The 22,642-nt window shown below is 47.2% G+C and overlaps 1 protein-coding gene across 3 annotated transcripts in view; it reads left to right on the top strand.

Annotated features, from left to right (window-relative positions):
* Nucleotides 1–10,237: 10,237 nt before the first annotated feature.
* GRAMD4 (GRAM domain containing 4) overlaps nucleotides 10,238–22,642 on the top strand; it is a 79,152-nt gene continuing 66,747 nt past the window's right edge. For all 3 annotated transcript variants that reach the window (XM_084306060.1, XM_084306059.1, XM_084306057.1), the window contains exon 1: nucleotides 10,238–10,369. In XM_084306060.1, the coding sequence (XP_084162186.1) occupies nucleotides 10,341–10,369 (29 nt within the window). In that variant the 5' untranslated portion in view covers nucleotides 10,238–10,340. The remainder of the gene's footprint in view (nucleotides 10,370–22,642) is intronic.

The raw sequence follows: 22,642 nt of genomic DNA, 5'->3' as shown, positions 1-22,642 counted from the left end.
GGCTTCATGAGCTGTGTTCCCCACATGGACATCTCGCATAGGATACTGCAGCTCGAGATGTCTACAAGCACCCCTAATGAGGGCTCTCCAGGTCCAGGCCCCCCTGGGACACTGGGTATGGCCATGCAAGAGCAGACAGTTGGAAGGACCAAGGTGAGGTTTTCTCAGACTCTTGAGGAAAGCCTTTGGGCACATTTTTCCTTTTCAGCCACTTTTAATGCTGTGAGGCAATCAGTTATCAGTGAACACAACAAAATCAGCCACAGCATTTCTCCCAGCCTGTCCTAAGCTGTAAGCAGCAGCCCGCCTGCTGCCAGAAACCGGAGCAGCAAGGGATGACAGATACATCTTCCCTCGAGTTGACACCCCTTTCCTCAGCATCATTAAAAGCAAAATGAGCTGAAAACATATTCAAAGATACAAATCACTGCAGTTTCTCGGATCTGAAATGGAAGAGTCCTGCTGAGAAATCCCACGTGAGGCCTGCTGCTGTCTTCGTTTTTCCTAGGCCTGATATATGATAGCTAGGCAGGTGGAGAAGCTCCTTCAGCATTTTTTGATTTATTTTTTGCTATTTTTGGGGCTTGCTGCTGAGTCTGGCAAACCTGTGCAGGGATGACAAGGGACATTGTCTGGCCTTTGGGACCTCTCTTCATGCAGAGGTGGAAATGACACTGGGATTTTTCTTTCTTTTTCCCTCTTAAAAGCTGTCCTCGCTGTCATGAGCTCTGTGACATCCACTGTAAATCCTTGTGCCCACTGCGCTGCTCCCTTGTTGTATCTTACTAATCAGCCGTAGAGGTTACAATTCTCTAATTGGCACTTTGTTCTGAGGATTATCATCCCTTTCCTTAGTTTCTCCTGTGATACAAAATAAAGAAAACCCGGCTTTGATCCTCCAGGCCTAGAAACCTACAGTGAAATTCGCTGCTGCTGTTTGTTTTAGTCTCGAACACAAGGAAGGGCAACAAATCACGGAATGTTTCTGCAGGAAATAGGAGGCTTTGTAACAGCTTCATCTGCTCAGAAATGCCAGTAAAAGCACAGACAGAAGATCTGTTAAATACAGTTTACAAATTACCAGATGTCAGCAGACAACTGGTGCTGGAACAGCGCATTTCTGCAAACCCTCCCCTTTTACCTCGCACCCACCTCAGCTGTTAAACGAGCATTCCCTGATCCAACAGGTGCCCTTATGCAGCAAGGAGAGAAAAATATCAGGGAAACTGAGAACTGAGGCAGCTATTTCATGGTTTTTTGGTCGCAAGCCTTGCCTCGGCAGCAGAGCAGATCAGGAGTGTGATGAGTCACAGCGAGCCACCGGTGCTGCTTCCTCGTGTGCCACTCATCTGTGGGATGGGAAAGGGTTTTTCTGCTGGCGTGTTGTCTGGCATGTGATGATGAGGTAGTGTTTGCTTTCCTCTGAAGGAATGAGGAAAGTTGTTTTCTAGGATAAGGTAAAGTAAGCTGAATCGGCTGATTTCTTCTAAAGGTGGAGGGGCAGAGGTCGGTGTCAGGACGCCAGGTAATTCCCTATCAGTAACAGTGCCCAATCCTGCATACTCTGCTCTATTTTATTCGATTGCTCCTCTAAAGTTATCATTTAAAAGGCTAAATTTTAACTTAGGAGACACACATGCAATTATTCTTGTGAAGACATTCATGCTTACCATGAAAATACATTAGCTCAGCAGACGCCCCTGCCCCTCCCCATACAAAGCAAGGCTCCAACTCAGCGCCACACACAGGCACCCTGTGCTCCAAATGACCTACAGCTTTAGCATAAATGCAGGCAGAACTGAGCACAGAGATGCCCAAGCATCCTAACTGACTGCTCCTCATCACTGCTTGTGGCAACACGTTATTTGGGATTTTGGTCCCGGACACTCCTTCTAGTAATCTTTTCTTTGCTGTTCTTTGCAGGCATTTCTGGTTACAACTCCAGCAAACACATTTCTGAACACCAGCAAGAGCTGCAATTTCTTATGCTACCTCTGCCAAAGATGCAAATACTTCTCAGGGCTCTGGGAGCATTCACCAGAGATGCTTATGCACAAAGGAAGGAGCAGGACCACAGATCAGAGCTATCTGCAAGGAACATATGCTGCATTTTTAAAGAAAAGAAAATCTTATTCATGAGCCCAGCAGAGACACAGTACTGCAAGGAGAATGACTGTCAGAAGGCTAAACATTGCTGGGTTTATTCTGATTAGGTGCCTGGGGTCAGTGGGGGTTTAACCTGGGCCTGAAACAACAAGTATGATGTTTAGAGATGCTCAGCACCAACAGCCAGCACTGATTTCCTCTGGAATCCAGGAGGCTCAGCGCTTAGAAAAATCAGACTCCATGTTTTGTCAGGGTTTTGTTAGAGCAAATAAATACCTGAGTGCTTAAAAAAGCTACTTGACTTTTATCAGCTCTTCATAGGATCGCTTGTAAGCTACCTCCTTTGGAATCTCTCTGATCTGCACACTTGACTAACAGGACCTAATAAAAGAGAGTATATCCAGTACTGAAATCTGCTACAATTATCCTCCCATCAGCTTTCCCACAAAGTTTTAAGAGATGTACATTATCACAGCCATCCTCTGTACTCTCAGTACTAAAACCATCCAACAGAGAACACAACCAGGCTCTCTCCCTGGGGGCTTATCAGCAAGTCAAAACCTTAACACAACATAAACTTCAACACCAGCTTCCTCTCCGAGTTCCACAGTTACCAGGATTTGCTTCTTTTGCCACAAATCCCTTCCTTAAGCAGCAGCTTTCTTTATATCCCACTGTGACTGATCTGGACCTGCCCCTGTGTCATCAGAGCAACGCCGCGAAACTGCTCTGAGTACACAAGGGTCTGCAAACCCCATACCTGCAGATGATCTCAACCTGAACTAGAGCAATCCTGCTCTGCAGAAGAAAGCAAGGCATTGCATCAGCTCAGCTACCCGACAGCATCACCAGTTGTACAAATCTTGTGATTTTCCACGTGCAGATGACTGAAAATGGTGTAAAACAAAACTCAGAGGTGGCTGGGTTCTGTAAGGCTAGCCACGTGTTACCCATTACTTACTCCATGATGCCCTATGCTACTGAAAATGCGAACTGTAGATTCCAAAAAAAAGGCTCTATGCCTAATAAAAAATGAAAATTGCTTCATTTTCGGCCATGATTAGGTCATGTTTTTCTGGAAAAACTGAAGACCATATACTCACCAAGTCTCCTGTATCTAAGTAACTCCTTCTACAGTGGAGCCATGGTCTCTGAAGGAGCTATAGCAATAAGGCTGAAGAATTGCCTTTAAGTAAACTATTCTTATAACTTTGATGGGGTAATGGAGAGTTACCAAAATCCGAGACTATTTTCATTGGTGCTGAAAATGGCATCCATTACAAATGTGCTAACTTAGCACTTTTGGCCAAAAATACGACAAGTTACAGCCCATCACCTGCAGGCCATAAGGGGAGCGTGGGTGGCAGAGAGAGAATAAGAAAGCCCGGGAGATGAGAGCTGAGACAGGAGCTATGTGGGAACCGACGCAGACGTATGTGGCACCTCTTCCTCCTACGAGCCCCATTCCTGGCTTTTAGGAGGTTTCTGTGACCTTCTCGATCTGCTACAGCTTTGCATAGCAAAAAGAAACAAGAGCAGAGATCAAACCCCAAAATGTTTCCTGTGGCCAGACCACGCTGATTGGGAATCGTACGTGTGGATATAAAACCAGGGGGAAGTGGAGAGCTACGTTCTGAAATTAAACTAAAGATCAGACCAAGGTGATGAGGGTTTTAAGAGCGATATGATGGGCACATCACAACACCAACCTCCTTTGGCATTGGTGAGACAAGCCTAGCAAAAATGTTAACAGCCTTTGTGCCCCGTTTATAGGTCTGTGCTCAGGGGAACTGGGCAGTGAGCATCACAAACTCTCCCCCACGCTGATAGCAGTTTTACTGTGAAATGAAGACGTGTGCCTGCAGGGAAACAGAGACCAGCGTCCTTCCCCAGACCTCACACCATGCAGCAGCAGAACCAGGAATACAGCCCAGGGCTGCCGGCACCTTGCTCTGCTGCAGCCAGCAGCTCACACTGCCACAGCCGGAGCTGTCCAAGGGCTAGAGGTCATCTTCCAGGCATGGCAGCAGGGGAGCACGAGCCTCTTCTAGGGCACGAGACAAGAGAAGCACAGCCTGTGAAGTGCAGCAGAGCTGGCTGCTCTCAGCGACACAGGAGGGGGAAGGCTCAGGATGCAAGAATAATTTAAGGCGAAGGCAAACTCCGCCACAAGAACTGACAATAGGTCATAAATAGATTTGCATTGGAGGTGGGAAGTAGGAAGCTCACACCCTTTACCTGGAAGTGGAAGGGAGATGGAGAGAGAAGAGGAGAGAGATGAGGAAACCTGCATCTTCCATAAAAACTGATTTTTTTTTTGAAAACATTTCTAGGACATAGCTCTGGCAATACCAAGTAGCTGCTCTGCATTAACCAGATGATCCCATTCTGTTCCATATTGCTGTGCTACTGAAGAGTGGTTATTAACAGGTAAAGAGGCCCTCCACATTACCTTGCTCTTTATTATTTTCTTTATTGTTCCTTCCTTCCTTCTCTCACATCCATTTTAAGTGCCAGGAGCTTCAAAGCCCCAGGAGGTCCCCAGGAGGTTTGCAGCCACTCGGTCCCATTCAACACGTAGCGTTTGTACAGGGACTAGCACTCTGCTTTGCCTTTTGAACAGCCACGGGGCTGAAAAACTTGCAGATCTCCAGAAACATTGGAAAAACTGTGTCTCAGGCCAGGTTAGCTCATGCCCAAATTGCACCACACCATACAACCTGTGTGTGAGTAGTGTTTTAGTGGTGTTTTAATTCAGCTCTAACGTAGTGGTCAGTATTATCAAGTAGAGTCAGTGTGTTAGGCACTACAAGCTGGAAAAGGTGGACTTCTCCCAAAGAAATCAAAGCCTAATTAGGGATACATCACTATTTGTGTCAAGTAAGAATGCAAAGAGCTCCCTGCTGAAGTGGCAACCACTAGTGAAGAAAACAGGGGCTGGTGGGCAAAGTGATCGCCCCAGATGCCAGCGGTCCTGGCTGGTAAGCAGTAATTAGCATAACTCGATGAAGACTTGCATTTCAAAACACAAAGGGGCTTTCAAAGGCAGCAGGTTTAAAATGTCACATTATCTGTACCATGCTGTTATTTTTAACCAGCCCTGGTTCCATCCTCCTACGCTCGTTTTCTTCCTGAGGCTTCCACACCTTTAGTTTCCCCACGGCTGTGGTTTCCCAAGCTGATTCTTCCTCCAGTGAACTGCTCGCCCTCTGCTCTTCCTCCTCGCCACTGGTGCCCCTCCGAGCATTGCATTACTGCCTTGGTTTCAAGAACTACACCTTTATGGGGGACTCCTGAGCCCTTGGGTTCTGCCCCAGTTATTAAGCAGGCACAATCAATAAGGAAAATGATCGGAGCTGGGTTGAGGACCCACCGTGCATGAGAGGATAGAAGAGGGGAATTAATTTTGGTGTAGGAGAAGGGAGGTGTGGAGGACAGGAAAGGGGAGACAGATACAGCGTTCCTACCTTCAGAACACAGCTCTGTATCTGCAGTGCATTTTAAGCCTTACACACATCAAGAATGGAAATAATCTGTGTTTTTACTGGGGTGGTCAGAGGGCTCAGTGCCGATGGGATGCTCTCGTGTTGCCTGTCCCAGGATGCTCACTGCCTCCTGTCTTGCAGCGCCCCACTTGATGCCCAACCATTTTCCCGGTTCCATAGAGGCCAAGGTGCCACTTCTCCCTCTCTGCTGATATTTTAGCAACATCCTCGCCCTTCCTTCATCCACGTTTGTCAACTGTTCACTTCTTTTGGTATTTCTGTTCCTTCATCAGGCATCCTGCCTGACCTTGTGGCACACGAACAAGGAGACTCTTTTTGTCTCCTTGCTTTTTCTGGCCCTTCACACTAAGAGTTTTCTTAATGCATCGAAATCCACAGTGGTCCCAACTGTTCCTTCTTCTCTGTCCTTCCTGTATCTCATTTCAGCAACTTCTTTTGTAAAAATGTCACTTGCTTTTCTGCTCAAGCTTCCTCTCACCTTCTAGGCTAATTCACATCCTCTTTGTAATACTAAACAATCCTGCTGAAGGTGCATTTTCAGTTCTCCCTCCCCTTTCTTCCATTGCCTCCTGCACAGACCGTATTCATTGTACTGCCACCTTTGCAGCTTGTTCTCATTGCTATCTATATGCCTTCTTCCCTGCAGTACTGTCTGCTGGCAAAGATCAGTCTCCTACACATAATTGCTTTCCTCACAAGTGAGAGGACTATATAGGTTATACAAATGGGTTATATGGAAAGATTTTGTGCCCAAAAGCATGTCCATTTTTCCAACTCTGGCAGTTGATATAATACAAACATCACCTTCACTCTCCAAACAAAAATCCTTCATCATCGTGGCTACAACACCACAGCTTCTTCCTCCTGCTGGGATTACCCTGGGGAAGGACCTGCCACTGACATATCTGAACCCTCCACGTCTCGTATCAAAGTCAAGTCCTCTGCAAGTGGAAACTCTCTGTTCCCTGACCCTGGAGTCAACCCAATAAATTGCCATTTTTAACAATTAGCCCACAAAAACTTGCTGCGATGGACCACCAATGTATTCTCACTTAACTCAGAAAAGAAAAAAACCCTACAACTGTTCTACAAGAAGCTTTCGGGATGGTTCAAAAGATAAATGATCACCCCCAACAGCTCGTATCTTCAGGAGGGTCGGTGCAATAATATGACAAGCGTGGTGATTAACTCTCACCACAAAGGGAAATGTTGAGTTGAGGTAGGTGGCATATAAAATCCCCCACTCTCTTTATGAGTCAGGTAAGCTGCCAGAAGGCGGAGGTGGGATCCGTGGGATGGAGCTGTGTTCGTTCCAGCCAGCTAATGTTATGCTTTTTGAAAGAGAAAAAAAAAATGGTTTAATTAATAAATCAGTTTTGCCAAAATTAAGAGACCTATTTCAAGAGCAACATCTAACGCTTGCCCTTGATCCCCAGGATGCTGTCTGCAGTGAAAGTCAAGGAGAAATATTGTTAAACAACTCCACCCCCCCACCACCTGAGGTTCAAATAGCATTTCTGGGTAATGCATCTCTTATTCTGTCTCCCACCCAACGCCTATGATCCTGCAGTCACATTGCCCTCCTCTCTCCCTGGCTCCAGAAGAAAGGGAAGCTGGCGAGCCAAGATCCCAGTCTCACCGCCCCGCACAGAGCCCTTTCCAGGGGCAGAGCTCAGCCCTGGTGAGGAAAAAAAGCACTTCCTTCCCAAAATAGCTGCACAAAATTGGATTAATACATGCATAGAATGAGATGATTGGGAAAAAAAAAAAAAAAAAAAAAAAGAAAAGCATCTTTTGGTCTTATTTTGGGTCAGTCCAGGTTTCAAAGATAAATTTAAATTGACAGCAGCATCCCTTATTTAATATTATAGATTTTTCATTACTGAAACCAGATTTAGAAACGTGAAGAAAATTCCATTAGTTCCTCGGGCTCCTGCTTACAGCTCAGCCCGAACAAGCTGCCTTCCCAGGTTCACTTCTGAATTCGGGAACATTTCCCACGTCGTTAATAATTCTTCAGTCCAGCTGATAACGTGTATTTGAGGAAGGGCAAAGAGCAGAGGGTTTCAGCCCTGGGAGAGAGATGCAATAGGCTGGGACTATCAGCATGAGTCATTTCTTTGTTTTGGATGGAGAATGGAAGATCTGGAGTGGAGCACACATACATATCTGTAGGCATCTCTGTATGTAAATGGCAGTTCAGAGAAGGGACAATGAACAAAGGAACAGCGTGGGGGAAAAATGTAAAGAGGAAGACAAAGTAAGGGCTGAAGAGAGATTTCAGGGAGAAGAGAGCAAGATAAGGTATTGAAAACAGGCTGGAGGAGGAAAAAAAAAGATGGGGGGAAGGATACATGAAATGGGACAAAAAGGAGAGAAAAGGCATGGGTGGACAAAAAGCAGAGAGAAGGGGGAAGGTAGAATAACCAGTAGGATGTTTGGCAAGATGGAAATATTGTATGATAAATAAGACGTAGGGAAGAGAGACATGGAGGGTCGCAGTAAGAAAGACAGGCCTGGCACAGCTGAGATGAGAAATGAGCAGCTGGAGGAAAAATCACCGCCCAGAAGAGCGCTTCTGGAGCCGCAGGGAAGAGGTGAGGCTGCCCCAGAGTCACGCCCTGGGAAGCGAAAGGCAAAACCAAGGTGAAAGGTAAAACCAAGGAGAGAAACAACGAGGCCCGGGAGAAGACAAACGGTACCATGCTGCTGGGTTGTGGCCTTTTGCCTAAAATAGGAACCACGAAGGTCACTGAAATTCCCACTTCGATCTCACATTTGGAACTTGAAGAAATTTCTTTCTTCCCCTGCAATCCTTCTTCCTTCCCTATGTTGGATTAAATTAATGAATGTGCACCCCGCAGTTACACCTCCCTGTCAGGGAATAAAGCCCTAGACACCATTAAGCCCGAAGCAGACCTTGCTCTCTGGCTCCCTTTGCGTCTAGAGGCTTCGGCAGAAATATTCCAGCAGACGAATCGAGGTTTCCTGCAGCTCCACAATCACCATGTAGGAGCTGGGTATCATTAGCAGCTTGAGGAAAGAAATAGGAAGTCAAGAAGGGCGTGCGCTCAGGGAAAAGGCTTGTTTTGCTTTCATAATTAGCAAATCTTGCCAGTACAAAGGGAAAAATTGCTGCTGGTACCCAAACCGTCACTCCTTTGCACCACAAATAATAGGAACAAAAGAGGAGGGTGTGGGAAGCACATTAATATCATCAAATTCCTCCTGTGATTAGCATGGGTTCACTGTAATCACAACCTCACCGGGAAAAGAGCACGCTATGACAAAAACGCTGTGCAGGCTATAGAGTAAAACCCCGGGAAGATCAAACAGTGCTCCCGGGGCAGCAGCAGCCTGAGACACCAGGGCTTTATTAGTAGTAACAGCAGCAACATATGGGGATGAATGAAACCGTGTTTGTAAATGCGACAGGCGATCGCACCCCCTCTCTTGGCGGTCGCTTTTTCCCGATCTGACTCAGCCTCCCCACGGATCCACTCCCCCATCCCTCGATTCATAAATTCTCCATCTCGGGGAAAGTTACGGAGGCACCGCACGAGCACAGGGTGTGAGATGATGCGAGACGGGCGAAGGGCGCTCAGTGCCAGCGCCCTGCACCCAGCAAAACCCGCAGTGCAAACGCACCGAGCTCTCGGCCCTTTGCTGCCTGCAGGGGGGCACCCTACAGGACACGGGGGCTCGCTCCTTTCTGCTGGAGGCATGCAGTGAGGCCGAGCCAAACCCCTTACACAACTGCGTGATGCTGCGCGGTGATGTCTCCGCATTCCCTGCGTCTTGGCACACAGGCGATGGGATATGTGAGGAGGGATGGTGAATGAAAAGGGCTCCTCGCAGCTCCTTGCTGGCGGTGGAAGGGGAGCGGGGTGAATGGGAAGACAGCCGTGATGCAGGAGAAGTGGTGCATGCTGAGCAGGGCTGGACACCCTGCAGTGCTGTGGGCACTCAGGAGGGCTGTACACCCAGCAGGGCTGTACACCCAGCAGGGATATACATCTAGCACTGATGTACACCCAGCAGGGATGTACACCCAGCACTGATGCACACCCTGCAGTGGTGTGGACACCCAGGAGAGCTGTACACCCAGCACTGATGCACACCCAGCAGGGCTGTACACCCAGCAGGGCTGTGCCCCTCGCTGCCTCCTCCACATCTCCCAGCCGTTCCCAGCACACCCCCTGGACCCCACGGACCCCATGCGGGCTGCGTGCACCGGGTCCATCCCATCCCACCCCCAGCCCCGCCGCCCCCCGCAGCACCTTGCCTGCCGGCCGGCCGCTCTCCTCCGCTGAGCCAGCTCCGGGGACGAGCCTCCAGCACCGGCCGGCCTCGTAGGGGCGGTGTTGGTGGCGGCGGGGCCGGCTCTGCGGCGGGGCCGGTGCTGCGGGCCGGGGCCGGGGCCGGGGCTGGGGCCGGGCTCGCCGCCCCTTGCGGCCGCCCCTGGGCCGGGCTGAGCGCCCCGCCCGCCCCCGCCCGCCCCCGCCTCCTCTGCGGGCTCCCGCCGCGGCCCCGGCGAGCGGCGGCTGCGCGGGGAGCTGGGCACGGAGGAGGAGGAGGAGGAGGAGGAGGAGGAAAGAGGAAGAGGAGGAGGAGGAGGAGGAGGACGGGCACCTTCTGCCGCCCGGGCAGGGCCGGGGGCTGAGCGGGCGCACCCAGCCAGGGGGGCGCCCAGCGGCTCTGCGGGCCTGGGCTCGGCGGGGAGCGTGGATGAGAGTTTGCTCCGATTTCCGAGCCGGGTGAGAGCCGCGGGGCGGAGCGGAGCGGAGCGGGGAGAGGCGGCTGCAGCTCGGCCGGGCGCCTCCTGCCCGCAGCCGGCTCCGTGGCTTTTGTTCCCGGCCCCCAGCGGGGCTCAGGGGGCCGCCCCCGAGCACGCAGCAAACGCAGCCCCCGAGGGGGTGGCTTGGGCTTGGGGTCGTTGGGGTGGGCGTGATGCTGGCTTGGGGTGGGGGTGAATGCGTGGGGGTGACCCCATCGGACCTCGCTCGGCCACCCCGCTGCCTGCTTGTGCCTGCCGGAGGCGTTGCGTGCCCGCCTGGCCGTAGGGCAGTAGCCACACGCTCGCCCCAAGTAGCCAGCGAGGTACGGGAGCAGTGCGGTGGGAGAGCCTGGGGTAAGGCTGGTTTCTGGAGCAAGCTGCCAGCCCTTCAGGAGGGCCCTATAGCTCTGTGCATCCAGCCCAGGCCTCCTGCCTGCTTCCCTGGGTTGTTGCAGGGCTTTGAGGCACCTACAGGGCAAGCTGGGGGAAATACCATCCTTTTTTGCCCTGTTTCTGTGCCGTGCTTCATTATCTCAGTTTTGGGGTGGGTGGCTGTGTTAAGCTTGTACAAACGTGGCATAAATGCTGGGCTGGTGCTTGGGCTTTGCGTTCCCAATAATGGTTTAGATAGGGTGGGGAGGGGAAATATTTAACAAGAGGGGATCCCAGTGCTCCACGTTACCCGACAGCATCGTGCCTTAATTTTTACTGTGCGACGAGTAGTGTTGTCCCTCAGAATTAGGGACGTGAGCTGCCTTAAACATTTTTTATTTTCATTTTTTTCAATGTCATATCTAGTCATTCAGAAGGGAGGGCTTGTTTAGTCCTTGCCCGTCGTCTTCTGTAGCTGCTACTGGATCTTTAACCTGCCGGTTGCGGGATGGATAAAATAGGAGATTAACTCACCGTGTGGGGCTATCAGATGGCACAGAAATCCCCCAAAGTCGGAGGGAGGTCCCACCGTTTCTCCTGCGGTGGTCTCAAGCTTGCTGGGCTCATTTCTCCACCCTAACAGGGGTGGCTTGGGGCTGCGATGCCCGGCTGGAGCCGGGACGAGGCGCTCGGTGCGTCCAGCTCCGCCGCTCACCTCTCGGACGTGGTCCTGCTCAGCGGCAGGTAGGACCAACCTGGGTGGCGTTGGGCCGATGGGTTTGTGTTTAATTTGAGCTCCTGAGCCCCATTCTTCCCAGCGGGTCGGGGGGTGCCAGCTGCAGGGGTTGGGGTGCCGCTGTGGGGTGGGTGCACCCATGGCTCTCTTCAGGGCCGGGTGAAGGTGGCACCCAGGCTCTCGCCGCTGTCCTCGCCCGCGCCAGCCTGCCCGCCGTGGCGGCATCGCTGAGGCCTGGTGACGTAAATGCCTGTGGGGGAGGGAGGAATTAAGGGCAGCAGCTGGGAAAAGCCTCTCCTGGCTCCTCAGGGAAACCCGGTTTCGGAGGAGAAAGCCCTGCTGAGGGGGGACGCGCAGGGGGCTGGGGCAGCCCTGGCTAGGTGTGAGCTCCCCGCGACGTTCAGCCTCTTGGCTGAGCAGGGGCAGCTCCTGGGCACTGCCCCTTCCCCTCCTCCCGGTGTGTGATGCTCAGGGCTTGTGGACACCGACCATAAGTTCCTCATGAGAGTGCGTGTGTGTGATATTGGATGGCAGGCATTGGATGTTGGTGGATAATAGCAGGCTTGGAGGGGGGAAAATGGATTTGGTTTTGGTAAGGGAGCTTCTGCAGTGTTTAAAAAATGATTGGTGTTGCTGTTAGGTTGATAAACCTCTGGAATAGGAAACGCTGTGCATAATGCTCTGTATGTGTGCGGTGTCTTCGGCATCATTTGGCGCTTCAGCACTCACTCTTCAATACAGAGACTCCAAAACTAAGAAGGAGCATTAACCATTTAACCTCCAAAACGACGACAGATCTGCTGGAAAATTAACAGTGACCCCATCTCACGGCACGTGATCATGGAAAAATCACCATTTCGTTTTGAATCAGTCACCGCAATTCTGGAAAATATGAGGCAGTGTTTTGTGTGGCAGATGGTTCCTTTAAAAGATCTGTGATGATTGTCTTTTTATTTAAGACGTAACAGATCACATTTTGTGATGTTTTCTTTCTTACAGGTATGGAAAATAAATACTGTTTAGCAATGCCTGAGGACCTTGCTGATTTTTTTTTTTAAATTATTTTTTAATTTTTGGTTGCAGCTACGTAGCTATTCAGTGGCTGCTCCAGATCTCTTTCTCCTTCACCTCACCCCAGTATTTGTCAGGCTTATCAGTGTTACTCCAACTTCAGAGTTTCCAAAGCTCTGGCTATTACCAGAAGACCCCAGTACTAGGTGCAGAAAATCTGCCATCCTGCATTCCAGGCCCTCTTGTCCAAACCTGGCTGTGCCTGGCCCAGATAATGTTTACAACTTCCTAGCTTTATTCTGCAATACTGGTTCCTTTTCTTCCCTACATGGATTTATTTTTCTGGGTTAAATGCTGCCTGCACGGCAGGATCCGTACTGCAGAAGCAGAGATGCCTTCCTCTAATGCGTTGTTTTCGTGACACAGGGTTTGAGTGCAGGAAAAGCTTCTGACAGTCTTGCTCCATAAGGGCCTTTCAAAAGAGATTCTCTTGCTGCCACCATCGAGGCCTTGCACGTTTGTGAGCTGATCTATGAAATAGCCTGTGCATGGTGATACAGCCGTTAAACCTAGCTTTTGGGTGGTGATGTTGGGATTTATGCGTTTTGATCTCTAAAGTCTCTGAAAAATGCAAGTTTTCTCTTTTCATCTCATGGTCGTTGTCAGTCGTATGGATGTGGGGGGGCGAAGCAAAGATGCTGAGCCTCCTCCTGGGAGGTCAGAATTTATTAAACCAGTAAGATTTCAGTGGTGATCTTACCTTAAAATTGAAATGAGTTAGTGCTGCTTTTTGGTATGACATAAGGAAATGAAGTAAGAAGTCTTTGAAGGCACTTCAGGCTTCATAAATATTAACAATCTCTGCAGTCTTCGCAGAGAGGAAGGGCTAGGTTTTTTCTTTGTCTTAATGGTACAGTTTCCCTTGCACAGTAGATCTTCTTGCCTTGGCTAAAGAGTAGCGTTCAAATGCAAATCAAAAGTACCTTATCTGTGGTTAGTAATATGTACGTTATTTGTGGCTATCTTGTTCTTTTCCCCCTCCACCCTTTAACACTTTCTCCTATTTTACACTCTGGTAGTTGTAGATTTAATTCCTGATTTAGGAGACCAGATCCTCAGAGATGCTTATATGACTGAAGATGCAGCTCTTTGCTTCTGAGAGCAGTGGAAGGTAAAGACTCCTAACTTCTTCAGGTGCATTGGAAAATTTCTTTCTATTTGCATCCTGGGTCGCCACGTGTCTTCAGTTCTTACCCGTGTTAATGAGGAGGAAACCCGCTGGGTATGTTGGATAGCGGTATTTTTTAAACATGCTTTGAGAATGCCTGCAGTTGTCTGGTTTACTTTTAGTTTGACAACTGTGTCTCCACCTGAATGGAAACTGCAGTTCAGTTGAGAGGCAGCTTCTTACAAATCCTGAGTTATTGCAGCGAGTTCTTTGCGAGTGCCTGCTGAGAACGTGTTGCCTGTCCTAGGTAAATATGCTATCAAGAGTGCATCAGGCTTGGAGTAGAGCTTGTTCCAGCTGTCTCAGGGACTGATGCAAATTAGTCTTTATTTCCTTGCATGCCATAAAAAAATAAGTGACTTTTAAAGTCAATTTTGAGCGTGCGTTTTTTCTCTTCTCTGGATGCAGGTCCTAGTGGTCACTGCTAAGTCCCTGGTGATGCAGCTTTCTGAGTGCTGCTGCCCTTCCGCAGGAGCTGACGTCTCCAGTTTAAAATAATAATAAAAAAAACAACAACAGACGCTTCAGCCCTCTTTTCCTGAGCCCGTCGATGCAGACATTGGTACATCTTTTGACCTGTGATTAAGGGATTTATGACTCGGTTTGCGGGATGCACATGCCTAGGAGTTGTCATCATTAGACACTGAGTCACATGGGTATGTGTTCCTCGGGTTGTGTGCATATGGGCTTCTGTCTAAAACTTAACACCTTCCAGTTCTGGGTGAGCGCTCGCTTATGGTTGTGTGGGCACATCTTTGCTGGGTGCTGCTCTGGCTCTGCAGCAGCCACCCCACGCTGTGTTTTAGTCCATCAGGGCTCACCTGGCTGTTAGTGGATACTTGCTATTGAGTCTCCCTTTTATTGAGTCTCCCTTTTGGCATGCCCGAAGGTGAACATCTGTCTTATAAAGTAAACACGGTGAAGTTCAGACATTTTTTCTGCCACATCTGTTTTGTACGCTCACATGGGTAGCTGTAGTCAGTGTTGAATGTAACATTTAGAAACAGGGATTTTATTTTTGGGTCAGTGCTTCAGGTGAGGGGTAAATCTGTTAGTGGAGTATTGACAGCCAAGTAACGCTACTCATAAATGGGAGGGAGAGAGGGGAATAAGAAAAGGAATGAAGTGTGAAATACCACTCCATCCATGGGATTCTCATCAAACCCTGTGGGAGGGGACACTCTTGTTTCTTGAGTGTCCCCTCATTTATATCTATATGGAGTTGACTAAGCTGTTTTTTGAAGATCTTAAATCACAGAATTATGGTTTGTGTTGGAAGGGACCTTAAAGCCCACCCAGTTCCAACCCCCTGCCATGGGCAGGGACACCTCCCACCAGCCCAGGTTGCCCAAAGCCCCATCCAGCCTGGCCTTTAGTACCTCCAGGGATGGGGCATCCACAGCTTCTCTGGGCAGCCTGTGCCAGGGCCTCACCACCCTCAGAGTAAAGAATTTCTTCCTTAAGGGACATAACAAAATAATGTGGAAAAAGTAGTCAGCAGTTCTCTGTGTCCAAACGCAATGGTTAACAGATGCATTTTAGATTTCCAAAGTAGTCCCCTGAAAATAACGGCATAATATGAGAGGTCTGTACTTATCTTAATTAAAGAGAACAAAGCCATGCATTCTATGGTGGCCTGATGCATACAATTAGTGCCTGAGTTCAATTAGTTTCCAGCTGCTATAACCATGCTATCAGAGCTCTTGGTAGGACTGTCAGGGATTTTTATTAGTATCTGGCATTACTAATGCTTGGCATTTTTGCCATCCTGTACAAGCCAGTTGTTCTTTCAATATTCATTTCAGGTATAAGGTTACTTATAGGGAGAACACTTGAAATTCACTGGTTTGGAAACCAACCAAGTCTCAGTGGCTGAAAGTTAATCTCTGAGCTTTCAGTGAAGGATCCCCGAATGTCTTCAGATGCTTAAAGCAGCGTTTATTTCATAACTTAAAGTTTATCGTTAGCTTAACTTTTGTAAAGAGGAGTCTTCAAATTAGAAATGCGAATGTGAAAGGGAGCTGCTTAAAATAGCATGAGCAAGTGTTTTAGCTCTGGAGCCATCTTCAGGGGGAAAAAAAAAGTCTTCCCGTCTCACACCACTGATTTTACTACCTGAAATCCCACGCTCAGGAAATGGTTTGTGTGTTTCTGTTCCCCTTTCTCTGAATTTCATCTGTGTTCTCAGGTGTGCACCGTAGCTGCGTTTTTAAACAACCTCCTGTGCTTCTCAAGGTTAAAGGCACTTTGTCATTGCTGGGGAAGTGTGGCAGTGCTGTACAGGGGCATGTGGATTTATAACTGTCTGCAGTGTTTAAGGAGTATCACAGCCGTAGGGATGGGGAAATGCAGAGCCTCTGGAGAAGGAGTTCTTGAAATGTTCTTTGAAGGCCGTGCGTAGCCCGTGCTGCTGAAAAGGATTTCTGTGTTCCCACTTGCTTTTGGTAGAGCCAGCTGATGTCTGTAGCTGTACAGCTTTGAGGTCGGTCCCTCCGAGTTGTGTGAGGACCAATGTGGGAGTCAAAACCCTGCAATTTACTCCAGATCTTTGGAGCCTTATGGTCCTGTGCTTCAGGCGTAAGCTGCTCTTCCAGACATCGCTGCAAAAGTAGGACCCAGCACAGGTTTTGTGCCAGGGACAAGGTGCTGCCTGGAGCTTGTGATTTTTTTGCTTTCTGCATTGCCTGGAGAGGGTGGTGTGCCCAGCTTAGGCTCCGCAGGTCTGAGCAGCAGGGAAGAGACCGGTCTGTAAATACCTTTAAAATCCTGCTCTGGGGCTGTTGGGCCTGGGCTCTGAGCATTTTGGAAAAGATGCAGTTATCACAACAAGATGCTGTGTTGCAGCAGGAAAAAAACAGCATGTTCAACACCAGAAGATGAAATGTTATTTACCTTCAGTGTGACGGTCCTTGCTCTTAAGTAGTCCTTGATGAATACAGCTGTGACTACCTGATTTAAAACCAAGATGCAAGGCGATTTGTAATCCAAGATCCTATCTTGGGGATACGCTCACTTTTTTGGGTTCAGGGCTTTCTTCACCTTTCTTCTTCCTCACCTTTTCCCTCCTGGAATGAGGAATAATACTTAGGGAGCTGTCTGCGTGTCCCATCCGTGAAGCTCCTGACTGCTTCCCAGTGCTGCCCGGAGCCAAGGAGCGCGATTTCAGCCAGCAGCCATCCTGTTTGTGTGGGACAAAGGTGGCTGTGAAGCTCTGAGCTTGAGAGCAGCAATACATCCTAAGCATCCCTGTGTGACCACGGCTAGGACAACTTCAGACTGTGCTCATCAGATAATAATACTAACAAACAGCTCCTTAGAGGGACAAGTCTTGCATCATCTTGCAAAGATACTGTCATTGGTTGGGGTAGGAATAAGCGAAGCATTAAACCACTCCAGTTTGATTAACTTTGTAGTATTTTGCACTTCTTTTATCCAAGATCTTCAAACTCCTCTCAGAGGCTAATCTATAAAGGAACCTAAAAGATACTGCAGGATATCTGAGATCCCTTTTTGTACAAAAATGAAGCGTAGCTTGCTTTTGTGTAAAATGCTGCTTGGTCTCAACACTCCGTGCAAAAACTGTGATCACGCAATGAGGACTGTCCTTTCCAGTAAGCAGAGCAACGGACTGGACATGCTGATCCTTTAAGAGATCTGCCAGCTGCTACAGGATGCTGTACTCCCAAGTCTTGCTTGAACTGTAGGAGTTTCCTGGAAACTTGCAGTAATTAAAACTAACGTCAGGAGCTTACAAAACACTGCAGAAGTGAAGGCTGTGGTCTCCTTCGGATCATCTGGAGCTAGCCCTGTTTTGTTTCAGAGAAACGTTGTGAGTATAAAGCTTTTAAAAGGGTCTCTGCCTACTATATAGGTTTTTCGCTTTCCCTTCTCAGAGTTCCTTATGGGTGTGAAGAAATTATACACATTCAACAGCTCTTATTTTTACTTCTAGTTATGTGAAATAACTTGCCTAAGTAGGATAGTTCTGATTTCCCCAGAAAGCTCTGTATTAGAAATCATTTTTACAACAAAACTGATTTTTTTTTTTTTCTAAAGCTACTTCTGCTTTTTTTTTTCCTGTTCTATCTAGTAGCAATCTTCTAGTTTTTGAGGGATCTGCTAACAATGATTGCATTTAATGCTGGATTACTTATCCCCTTACAAAAATGCTTAGGAAAAAAAAAAGTCACAAATACCATTTCTTGGAATATTTTGTAGGAAGAACACAGAACTTGCATTGCTTAGGAGTTTGAATTTGACCAGCGAAGCTCTCTGGCACTTGGCAGTCCTCTCGTAAAGCAGAACAGAGACAACATATGCTTTCTGAGGGAGGAACAGTGCCCAGTATTTCCAGATTGGTTTTCCTGGTGGTGTGTGAGCCTGAATGTGCAGTATCTGCTTTGGTTTTCACTTAGATAAAAACAGTTGGAGAAGATGGAAGCTATTTATAAGTACCTTCCTATTTTTTGTTAATGCTTTGTAATTGCATAAATATTTTTTTTTCTTTATAGATAAGCTTTAAGCATTAAGCTATTATCTGTGACTCATTACTGTAGAATCTGCTGTTGGTGAGTTTTTATTGTCTTTGTTAAATCATGGAAAATCTTTCCATGCAGTTTATGTTTCTTTTTGTCTGAAGCAAATTACATCTGTTTATCTTACCCGCTGGTGGCTTTGTTCTCAGCTGGCTAGAAGCTCATGCTATCCGAGAGCTACAGCAGACCTCACGCATGGCACAAAAATTTCATGTGTGTACTTAGCTGGTGAACAATTGTGTTAGATGGTTTTTTGGAAACACTATGTGGACTTGGGCAAAAAAGTGTCTGTTTGCTTTATAGGTGGTGATTTGCTTTTCCACTTTCTCCTCCCTTTTCAAAAGCTTCAGCTAAACAAAGTGTTGGTAGTTAAACAGACTGATGTTTCATAGGGCTTCTTTTTTTAAAGTCCATGATATAATGAATTGTATAAATGCCAAAGTTGTTATGAAGTTAATAGTGTGTTATTGTAAATGTCAGAAGAAAAGTAGGTAAAGACAGATCTGCTGGAAATGCTAAGAAGGGGCTGGACCCCGAAGATGACTGGCTAACCACAGCTTGCTTGTTATCTGAAACAGGAGATGAGGAACCGTATTTAGGAAGTATAAGCATTGCTGGTGCTTCTGAACCATGGAGGAAATACCAGACGCCAACGCTTGAAGTAGATTATCTGCTACTGCCATACGTATTTTCTTACTTACGGATTGATCATCATTTGAATAAACTTCCTTTTGTTTTCATACGAAGATTAACCAGCAGATTCAACTCTTAAACTAAAAGGATTTTTGCCAAATACAGTGACAAGAGGAATGTGAGCATTGTAACTGGGGCACAGGGAACAGCAAAGCACTCTCCCTGGCAAGGTGACATGGAAAGCTCGTCTTGTACTCAGCCAGCTAAAGAAAAACCCTATGTTTAAGGGGATTCAGTGCCATGTGGTTCAGTAGTACTACCATTACTGAGGGAAGACAGCTTCTTATGTGCCCCCATGGGATCTTGCATGCATCCTTGTGTAGGGATGCCAGTATGGACTGACCTCTTCTGTAGCCTTGTCAAAGTATATGCCCAATCTTTTCTCCAAAAGCTTGTTTTTTTCATTTTATTTTATTTTTGATATATAAACTCATGTGACCTTTTAGTCAAAGGTCATAGGGCTAATTATAACACAGATTGGGCCCAGCTTTCACATGTTATTGTTTGACTTGATTCTCAGGTACCCAGAAGACTTTCCACTTGCTGGCCCTGAAGGTACTTTTCAAGACCAGACAAACTTTCTTACATGTCTTCTGGGTGGTGTGGTTACCTCTTCTGAAGGACAATTTGTAGCAGGGCATGTTTTTTCTTCTACTTTTATAATGCAGCACTTGGAGGCCTGATGCCTCTGCTTTGCCGCAGGCCATCAGAGTTGAGTACAGCAGTAAAACCCCAGAACAGTCCTTGATTAAAACTGCTCTTTAGCTTTTGAAGGTTTTATACTATCCAATAAACTGAAAGGTTTGGCAGGCATAAGATATGAACTGTTTTTTGCTATGTATTTATATATTTTTTAATCCTGATGGCTTTCAGTCCCTGTTTCTTGTCACCTCCATCCTGTGACTTAGGCCTTGCTGAAGATGGGCTCTTATTTACAGCCATTCAAGTCCCTGTTCAAGGTTAGTCAGCCTGTCTAGATCTTGCAGGTGGGCGAAAACCCCAGATACCTATAATGAAGAAATCAAAAGTTGTCATCTTCCTCTCTTATCCTCCTTCCGCTATTCCCCTTTCAGCAAATTTGGTGCTCCAAAGTTGGTTTTTGGACAAAGACATGGGCCTCCTGGAATTTCTAATGTAGTTAAGAATTATGTATTTTTTTCACTTTATATATTATATATCCAAATCAGAGATTAATCACAGAATCACAGATCACAGAATTTTCTAGGTTGGAAGAGACCTCAAGATCGAGTCCAACCTCTGACCTAACACTAACAGTCCCCACTAAACCATTTCCCTAAGCTCTACATCTAAACGTCTTTTGAAGACTTCCAGGAATGGTGACTCCACCACTTCCCTGGGCAGCCTGTTCCAGTGCCTCACAACCCTTTCAGTGAAGAAGTTCTTCCTAACATCTAACCTAAAACTCCCCTGGCTCAACTTAAGCCCATTCCCCCTCGTCCTGTCACCAGGCACGTGGGAGAACAGGCCAACCCCCACCTCGCTACAGCCTCCCTTGAGGTACCCATAGAGAGCGATAAGGTCGCCCCTGAGCCTCCTCTTCTCCAGGCTGAACAAGCCCAGCTCCCTCAGCCGCTCCTCATAGGACTTGTTCTCCAGGCCCCTCACCAGCTTCGTCGCCCTTCTCTGCACCCGCTCAAGCACCTCGATGTCCTTCTTGTAGCGAGGGGCCCAAAACTGAACACAGTACTCGAGGTGTGGCCTCACCAGAGCTGAGTACAGGGGGACGATCACCTCCCTAGCCCTGCTGGTCACACTGTTCCTGATACAAGCCAGGATGCCGTTGGCCTTCTTGGCCACCTGAGCACACTGCTGGCTCATATTCAGCCGACTATCAACCATCACTCTCAGGTCCTTCTCTGCCAGGCAGCTCTCCAACCATTCCTCTCCCATCCTGTAGCTCTGCTTGGGGTTATTGCACCCCAGGTGCAGGACCCGGCACTTGGCCTTGTTGAACTTCATGCAGTTGACCTCAGCCCATCGGTGCATTAGGGAGAGTTCACTACTAGTTTGATCTTGTCCTGCAGTCTTCAGCATATTTAATGTAAAAAAGTTTGAGCTCTGTTTCTATGACTTTGGGAGACTGTATCTGTTAAAACATTTGTACAGTGTAAACAAAAGCCTTGCTACCCCCAGATCAGAATTTGAGTGTGACCGATAATTAAGTTTTTAGAATTTCTCTGGAAAAGTGAAGTCAATGGTTAAATTCTTAAAATCCTCAGGTTTAAATATTTGACTGTTAATGAAATGACCAGCACTAAGACAGAGCTGGAAGGAGTCTTTATTAGGACTTTTGACCTGAAAAATAAAGCATTTTTTAGAAGAAGAGCTTCTGAGATGAATTCTTTATCTTTCTGATAAAGAAGGGTGGCACCTCTACAAAAATCTCTCATTTTGAGGCTTTGAAATGTGTGCAACTCAAATGATTTTATTGTGGCTTGTGTGTGCAGGGAACAACTCTTCTTGCTTCTTCCTTTACCAGCACCCAACTATGACTGTTCAGAAAGATAAATCGTCTGTATATGGCTTTTTTCTTCAACAACTTAGGCCTTTTTTTTACCTTTATCATTACTGACTGAATTGTCATCATGGCATAAACACACCTGTCAGCTCAAGCAGTGTAATTCTGGCCCTCGTCCCAGTCTTAGAGGCAGACGTATAAATGCCATCCTTTATCTGCCTTTTAAATTGCTCGTCTGATTGAAATGATGACTGAATTAGTCCTATTCACATTCCTTCTACCTTGGTTTCTTTACTTCATTACTAAACTATCCATTGTGCTTTTTTTGAGTCAATTTAGTTCTATTTCAGGTCTGAAGCCATCGTGATGTGCCAGGTTACTGCTTACTGTCATGCGATTTATATTGCTTTAGCAACCTGATTGGGTTCCTGGTGTGTTTGTGACAGGGAAATATTTTGTTTTGAAACAGAGCATGCAGGTAGTGTGCTAGGCCCGCCTGCGTGTGCAGGCTTGGTTAAGAAACTCTCTGAGGAGCTGATCCATTAAGCACTAACAGCGCTGGCTTCATGGGTTACTTCATGTCTGGGATCAAAAAAAGCAGACGGGCAGAGCTCGTTTCTGCCTCTTCCTTGTGTCCAGTACATTTTGTGTTGAGATGCAGTTGAAATACTGCTAATATGGCTGTATCGAGAGAGGAACCGGCTTCTCTGGGGAGAAATGCCACTTAGCACAAAATTACCCTTCAGTGGTGCAGCCAACAGTAGGTTCCCCGTCAGTAGGGGAATAGAGCTCGATATGTTGATGTGCCCTGATTTATTTAAAGACCTGCTCCAAGATAACTTGTTCCAGTTGTTTTAGCAGCTTCAAAAATGTAGTTGATAACTCTGTATAATTTTTATTTTGCCACTGGAAACATCTGCTGTTACGAGGCAGTAGGATATAACAAGTGCCATTAAAATGTTAATTTCCTACCAATGCAGCCAAATTAATGAGAACTGGACTAGTTTAAGGTAATAGCTTCAGCTGGCCAGTTAGTTGTTAGGAGGAGGCTTTGTACCTTTCTTACAGATTTATGTAATGCATCATTTCTGTGTTTCGTTGAAGTTGTGCAATTTTTTGTTCAGTTTTCCTCAACTCTGTGCATGCTTTAAGGAGGCTTGAAAATTTAAAAGGAGTCTATTCAGACTTGTTTCTTACGT

This window comes from Netta rufina, assembly GCF_964035555.1.
Source record: "Netta rufina genome assembly, chromosome: 1".
NCBI lineage: Eukaryota > Metazoa > Chordata > Aves > Anseriformes > Anatidae > Netta > Netta rufina.
The sequence above is the reverse complement of the archived record's forward strand: the minus strand, read 5'-3'. Positions and strand labels throughout refer to the sequence as shown.